Source organism: Terrapene carolina, unplaced genomic scaffold (assembly GCF_002925995.2).
Source record: "Terrapene carolina triunguis isolate 2854851 unplaced genomic scaffold, T_m_triunguis-2.0 Scaffold706, whole genome shotgun sequence".
Lineage (NCBI taxonomy): Eukaryota > Metazoa > Chordata > Testudines > Emydidae > Terrapene > Terrapene triunguis.
This window is the reverse complement of record NW_020665057.1, coordinates 5,720,121-5,728,479: the sequence shown is the minus strand read 5'-3', so window position 1 is coordinate 5,728,479 and position 8,359 is coordinate 5,720,121. Positions and strand designations below refer to the sequence as shown.

Genomic DNA, 8,359 nt, shown 5'->3' with positions numbered 1-8,359 from the left:
AAATTTGTTAGTCTCTAAGGTGCCACAAGTACTCCTGTTCTTTTTTTAGTATTCTTAGTATTATTCAATTATTTACCTGAAGAACAGCTCTGTGTGGCTCAAAAGCTCGTCGCTCTCACCAGCAGAAGTGAGTCCAATAAAATATATTAGCTAACCCATCTTGTCCCCCCTGCTTCAATTATTGTCAGGAAACATTCCACAAACAAGGGACTATGGCTTCCGTCTATATACATGCCTTTGTTAGCGATGTATGGGATAGCTCACATAACCAATTACTGTAGAACTGTGCCCAAATTTTGGAAGTATGTTTCCACAAGAGGAAATAAAAGAACTTGCATGAAGGTTCATAGATGTCAACTAATAAATGATTAAAATGATCATTTTTGTGCAAGAGTTATATCCAAGAGTACAGTACCTATATCAGGCCTGCAGATTGTCAGGTAACGATCAATTGCAACAACTGTAAGCAACCCGATACTTGCCATTCCAAAGAAGATATTTAAGGCAGCATAGATCTGAAATTTAAAAAGATAACACGTCCATTTCACTTACTATTGCAAATGCTTTCAAAGGTTTGAGTCTTCTCCTGTGTCCTGAAGCTAAGTGTTACCATGGGTTGTATTCAATACATTCTTCGATGACCAATTTGTTTAACAAACTATTAATAATTTGAGTTCGTTAAGTAAAACTAAACATGTTAAGATAAGTGTGCTTGCATACGCCCTCATAAATCCCATTGAAGAAGTTCGCCAAAAGCCACCATTTATTTTAACTCATGTTAAATAGTGAATTTCATGATCCTGGGATGCAAAATTGTTTATTTTTTATCTAATGTTTTTGTTTCATATTGGGGAAACACAAACAACATTTTTCTTACTGCAGAAGTTATAACCAGATCAGTTTAGATCAAGTTGAGTTTAGAGTCCTAAAGATCCTCAGAACTCAAATTAAGGCACAGTGGAAACTCTCAGATCTGATCCCAAAAATATAAGTAATCCTAGATGCAATCAAATGAGGGCCCTGGATCGCTGGTGAACATTGGCTGAATTTTGAATTTGAAATTAAATCTGCAATCAGGCAAGTTGTGTGTGATTTCAGATCTTGTTGGGAGCATTCTGCTGTCCTGTTTAATTTTTACCAGACAAATATTTTCAGGGTGTATAATTAATATTACTGCTAAATACTCATTTCCTAGGTAAAAATCATATTTAAGTAACTGCATACACAGTCAGCAAATATTATTACATTTCTGCTAATGATATAATGTTTTTTGGTGACAATTTTACATGAAGAGAGAAAAATTGTGCAAATTCTAAAATAAGATGGCCGTTTCTTTGAATACTTACCAAGATTTTCAAGATGACTACTGGTTATGCAAAAGTCCATTTTATGGGTACCTTAATAGACATGCCTCAAAGAGGCCTGATTTCTGAAAGTGCTAAGCTCCCATCCTCTGCCAATCAGATACTTTAAAGTGTATCAGTTTGACCACCCAAAGATTGAGGCACCCAAAATCACTGGTTACTTTGAAAATCTTGGTTACTGAGTGGTGAGAAGCAGCCATGAATTATACAATAAGTAATGGGATTTACTTTGTTATAGCTATTTTAATATTGTATATTTAACATCAATACAAACTTATGCTTCAATAACCTTCCAAAGTTTAAACAATGAAAATTAGCAATGAGTCCTAAGCAACTCCCCAGATCCAAATACCACTGAATTTTAAGGAAGTTCAGATCCAGACCTGGACCCAAACGCTGCAGCTCAGACTCCTCTCTAAAGAACATTAAAAATCAAAGGAAGGTATTTTTCATATTTTCAGGTTTGTGTTTAATTGCTTAGTACTTGTTTGGTCCCTGATTTAATATCAAAAATCTCAAATACCTGGCATCCGGTGTATCCAAATTTCCAGCTTCCATGTAGGTCTGAAGCAGCAGACATAGGATAACCAATGCCACTAACACCGATGTCGGTAAAAGCCAGGTTAATAATAATTGCATTTGTTGCTGTCCGAAGTTCCTTGTACTTAACAAAGATGCCTAACACAATTATGTTACTGAGAAGGCTTATCACCCCTGTGAAAACACAGAAAAAGGAAGACTTACAAGTGGCAGAAATAACGACACAGTATAGGTCGTAACAAACCAAAATACATATTCATAATGAAATCTAAATATAGAATGGGTTTATTTTAATCTGCAAAGATCATATTTAAGAGAGAGCTTTCCTAATTTATAGATTCAAACTCTGATTCACCAAGGCCTATAAGGACATGATTAATTTTAAGTACTAAAGGACATGCTTTAGTATCTTGCTGAATCAGGGCCTCACTATCTGAGCTCAATGGGTATGGCAGGTATCCAGAATCTCTCAGACTAGAATCTTAAGAGCTCAGTCCTGCAGAGGTAGCGCTGAGCCCGCACTAGCACTGCTGAACCAGTGCATTGTCATGATCCAGCAGAATTAAGTACACTGAAAGGAGTGGGTGCAGCAGGCTGGTTGGGTTGGCAAAAACACTCTGGCATTGAGCAGCTGGCTGTGATACTGCTTCACACGCTCCACATAAAGGCTTCTGCTGCAAGCCCCTCACAGCAACTGCAGTAACTTGCTTTCTGCTAAGGACAGCTCTGCAGCAGAACTCTAAAATAATGAAAATGGCACAGGATTTGCATGTGCTAAATTATGAGTAAGCTAGAGTGCCTTGATCATCCGTCTCCATTCTAGGCACACCCACTTCCTCCCTGCTCATCAGTGCTCAGTTCACTGCGGGCATAAGAGTTTGCTCACATTGTTGAACATTGTATATATTCCACTCCGTTAAGTCCAGTCCTGCTTCTTTTGAGTTTTCCAATTGACTTCACTAGTAGCATGGTTGGACCCAACGTGAGGGCCATTCTGCACAGCAGCTTCGTGCTGAGCACTAGCCCTTCTGCTGGAGACACTACTTTCAGTGTGCTCAGCATGCTATCTACAGGATCAATGTGGATGAAGTCTCCATTTTCTCCTCTCTCAATGATTTCATTTAAAACAAAGCACCCTAATTTTTCCTATATTCACAACCAGTAGGGACAGCTTCACAATGAGCATCAGTGTATGGTTGTCTCATTGAATATACAGCCAGAGAAACTGAAACAATAGCACCTATAGAGTTCTGAATCTTAATGGAGTGTTAACTTTGAATCTTAATTACTAGTAATAAGGCGCTTGGCACACACAAGCATGCACATGAAATCAGGCAGAGTGAAAGCTCAATGCTATGCTGTTCAGACTGTGAAAGGCCCAGTTTCTCTTGGGTAGTGAGATAAGATCCAGTTCTTGGCTATCAGTTACTACCCTCCTGGATCTCAGAGCAGATACAGTCCTGATCCTCCAATGCTGTACTTTTGAGTCTCTAATGTGCTCTTCAACATTCCTGAACCCCAAGAGCTAATCCACTCACTGAAATCCTCAGTTCCTCCTGCTGCTCCCTTCTGGACCCCAACACCAGTGTGATTTATGACCCCGTTGGCTCCCCGCAGTCCTGTCAGACATTACTCAACTTCTGCTGACTCTGGCATACAGAAAGGAGAAACAAACTCTAGATTTTTAAATATTGAATACTGCTCCACTGTCTCTGCTCATGACAATGCAACAGTGGTCAACCAGTTCTCTGCTACTGGTTTACAGGAAGTATTGTGTATGTAGCAGAGAACAGATTAATTCTCTCACCAACAGAGGTAGTATAACTGTAAATGTTAATGGCTTCAAGCACCTCAGTTCATATGTACAACTCCCACTGGTGCTCAATAAGACATGCCCACAATGCACAACATGGGCAATATAGCTTTATATATACAAGTTACCTGTATAATGAGTAAACCATTATGTCCACCTATATAGCCATGACACATATACAATTAATATGGAAACAGGAGAAAAAGAGTAACAACTTACATATAGGGATAGCAGTGGTGAAATCCTGGAAAAGAGCCTCTAAAAACACAAGTACAATGCCAACATTTCAGTTCTTAAATGAAATGGCTAAATTCCATTTGTGTAAATCAGTGACATTTTATTATACGTGTGCCTCATTGTAGGAGTTCCACTGCAATGTATCATTAGTTAGTATTAATCACCTATATTACAGAAACTATCATATTTAAACCAAACATTTTAAACGCAAATGTAGCAAAGTCTCATTGATTTTTCAGCTATATTTCATTCTTTTTATTATCACAAGCTGTTCAGAACATTAGCAGCTATCAGAGTGGGCATGTGTTCAGACAGGAAAAGTTTCCTGTACAGCATGCGTTTAAATGAATAGAAGGTGCTGGGTGTACGTAACAGTACTGAGGCCACATATGTTTTGATGATTACCAATAACAGGAATGGCACAGCAGCACAGACTATTAAAAAGAAGGAAAACCTTATCCAGATTCAGAAATAGCCGTAGGGAGCCTCCACTTTGTTCTGTGAGAAGTCTCGGCATGAAAGGATTACAAATTCTCAGATTTCCTCAAATAAACCTTGTGATATTTGCCACAGTCAAGGTAACAGAGCCTTGTACATTCCTTGATCAAGAACAGCAAAAGGGGCTCCCCCCTCTTATTCTTCTTGCTAAAGGAGGGAAAGAAAATTAAGGCAGTCTCTATAGGCAATAGAGCAGGACCCTGTTACTGTGAACTTAAGTAGAATGTAACTCCTGAATAGTTACAATGTTTTAACTACAAAGGGAGTTTGCAGCTTCAGTTAGTGATCCTTCACTTGTAATGAAGCCATTCTGTGACCATGAAACTTAAGATGGTTCCATTTCACCATTGTGAGCAAGCCACAGAGACATAAATGCTTTCAATGGTTTGAACATACCAATGGTCAACATTAAAACAAAAAATAACCACACTGTAAACCAAGCTCTAGCAGTTATTTCCTTTTCAGAGCATGGCAAAATATCTGCTGATGCTGATACTGTAGCACAGTAAAAACAATGAGGAGTCTAACAGAGACTAACAAATTTATTTGGGCATAAGCTTCCGTGGGCTAAAACCCACTTTATCAGATGCATGGAGTGAAAAATACAGTAAGCAGTATATATTACAGCACATGAAAAGATGGAAGTTGCCTTATCAAGTGGGGGGGTCAGCTAATGAGGCCAATTCAATTAAGGTGGAAGTGGCCTTTTCTCAACAGTTGACAAAAAGGGGTGCATATCAAGAGAGGGAAAATTACAAAAGTAATTGGCCTCATTAGTCTCTAAGGTGCCACAAGGACTCCTCGTTGTTTTTGCTGATATAGACTAACACGGCTACCCCTCTGAAACCTGTAGCACAGTAGCTGTTGATAAATGTTGACTTAATGATGACCACTGTATCTGTATTTCCTTTCCTTTGGCATCTTCTCCATCTGCTAACTAATACAATGAGGTTAAAGTCTTCCATTGATGAGCTCTTCCTCTCATGACAATGGAACTGAATTACTGTCCAACATGTTCAGGATGAGAATTTGTTAGAATGAGGTGTTCAGAAATGGACCAAACTAAATGGCACAAGTTCCTGCACTAAACCTAGGTTCATACTACAACAGCAATCATTGCTAGCACGGCTTCCCTAATCAACTAAGACAAAGTAACAAGAAAGAGAAAAAGAAAGAAAAGAAAAAGATTTTTCAGCTATAGTTATTTCAGACCGTATTCGTAACAGTTAGTAAAATGTTTTCAGACAGAAGTGTGAATATTGGGTAGACTATGTCCCTTTAACTCAAAACCCAGTACTGTAGGTTTACACAACTGGCAAATATATACAACAGACCCATTTGTAGAGCCCACATGTCAGCTGCCAGGTGAGAGAGAAAGAGGAAAGGTTTTTTCCCTTGCTAATCTCTGTATCTCCCCTGTTAATATTGCTCTTCATAAAATGGTCAAACCAGACATTGATACAACCCTAATCCAGTCAATTTGAGTTAAATCAAAGTCTGAACAAATGACCTTCATTTCTGAGAGTGTCAATATTATCCATTTATCTGCAAATGATCTGGTGGCACCAACGAGTAGAGTTTCAATATATTATTCAATAGATTATTATTGAATACAATAGATTCTTAGCAAAACTATAAGAAGAACTAAAAAAAAACATTAGAGCTGTTTGAAATATCAGCCTTGGTATAAAAAAAAACTAAATGAGTTCATCTTAAACAGAAGTATTATTTGTCAAATACTATACAAAAAAGATTCACTGAGTACAATTTGATCTTCATAATTAATGCACATAAACCATAAAATCTGAATAATTAGTTGAAAATTCTTCATAAACTAATTATAACTGAAAATAGCTGGAAAATGTGTGCCCAAAACATACGGTATTTCCTAACAAAATATTTATACCTAAAATGGCTTAATTTTTCAATTGAACAGGCATAAAATAAACAGAGGCATATTTTTAAATGTGCTAGATTGTAGAATGAAAGCATTCGTACTGAAATAAACAAATTTTCAAGAAAAGTTATTTCATATTTGAGAAGGATCTCAGCTTCTCCAACCCTTGTCCCAAAGCCCACTGCAATCAGTGGGAGTACACTGACTTTGGATCAGGCCCCCAACATGTGTGCTACTTTTCCTAAAATGCATCATCTGTGAAACATACGACTGAAACGAGTGTCTGCTTGTCTCCCATCAATGAGCAGTCCCCTCCCTCTCAGTGACATTCCCACATTTCCGCTTACATCCCCCCCACAGACACCCATGCACACTCTCAGACTACACATACATTGTTGTGAACATATGACAGATCAGGATAACTTCAAGCACATCACTGAAAAATGCAAAATGTTGCAACTTCTATTCTTATTCCTTTGGCAGAAATCTGCATTTTTTGCTAAAATCACATATAAGCAAAATACACTTTTTTAAATAATGCAACAAAGACTTAAACTGTACACCTAATTTTAGAAGTTTCTACACATTTTAGTCACCCTGTTACTTATCTACTCATCTACCTTCAAGATGAGAGACACTAGACCTTTTGCTTTTTGTATATAAAAGGCATTTCATTGACATTTTGACCCAAAATGAATATTGAAGCCTAAATTCACATGTAAAAAAAAAAATAACCCATCAACCTCCATACCTGCTGTTATTAAGTAAGCTGCGACTATATTGTGCTCAGTCTGTGAAAAGGCTGACTGAGCTTCATTTTCGCTCTCTGAGGAGTTAGTTGAAACATTCCAAAACATTTTAGACTGAAGAAATTGGGGTATTCCCTCCATGTCAGTTCTTCAAGAGGACATACACAAAACAGTCCAAGATCCTTTCAGGCAAATTCTTTCATTATGAAACAGACTCATTGAACCATTTAAAAAAAAAGAGTCCCATCCCCCCCACCCTCCACTGACAAGCTACCAACAGGATTTAATTGGACTATGCAAAGGAGTTTACATTCCCAATTTGTGCAAGGAAAAGCTTCTAAGCAAAACAAAGAGCAGCACAGAACTAGGTGCATTTCCAACAAGATGCTTACATTTCAGAGTCTTATTGCTAAAGAGATTAGCTGTCACATGCCCCCACACTTTTTCCTTCAACTTCTTGTGCAACATTTCAGAAGATCTAGACAAGAGTTGGCTAGATTCAATAGAACTTCAGCCTTGTTTGGAATTAATCTAATAATCACAGAACACACATGATAGGAACACTAAAAATAAAAATGAGTTTCTCTAAAGTGTAGGATACACCTAATCTAAACTCCACCTTTATTCCTTACTATAACTTCTCTGAAGTTTTTGTTGATTTGATTTAAGTAATCCTGCTAGTAAATATGAACCTTTCATAATTTCCATATGCTAAACTCTCATAATTCTTTTACATGTTAACCACAATCCTTTTTATGTTGTATATTTATATGTTTAGTGCCCTATACCTACTGAAACTGAAAAGTTCTTTGACCTTCAATTGAACCTAGTACATGAAGGGAAAGTGAACCCAGTAATAGAAGAACGTATGTAATCTTTTACCCTGGTCTTACTAAGATAGCCAAGACATCTTGGGAAGGGACCCTACGGAAGTATGTTAAAATAAATAAGACTGGGTAATTGATAACGGGGTGCTTATCTCAATTATGTTCTGTCATTTATAAGGGACATTTGTCATCACAGATGTTTTCTGCGATTTATGAAGTTATGACCCATTGAAAGACGTTTTTAACTTAAAGGAAGTGCTTATTACAACAGGTGTTCTTAATAACTGAATTAGAAATTCCTTTAGCTTATCAATCACGTAAACTAAGTTTCCATAAAATAAATTCTGTAAGTAATTACATAAAATGATATATCAAAAACAGAACACATAGTGAAACTAAGAGTGGGAAGGTAATTTTTGCCTCACACCCTATAG

General features: G+C 37.3%; 1 protein-coding gene across 1 annotated transcript in view; it reads right to left on the bottom strand.

Annotated features, from left to right (window-relative positions):
- RRH (retinal pigment epithelium-derived rhodopsin homolog) overlaps positions 1 to 7,317 on the bottom strand; it is an 11,194-nt gene extending 3,877 nt beyond the window's left edge. Inside the window, 3 exon segments of the mRNA XM_026659829.1 lie at positions 416 to 515; positions 1,888 to 2,078; positions 7,101 to 7,317. Coding sequence (XP_026515614.1) covers positions 416 to 515; positions 1,888 to 2,078; positions 7,101 to 7,317 — 508 coding nt within the window.
- Between the last annotated feature and the right edge of the window lie 1,042 nt (positions 7,318 to 8,359).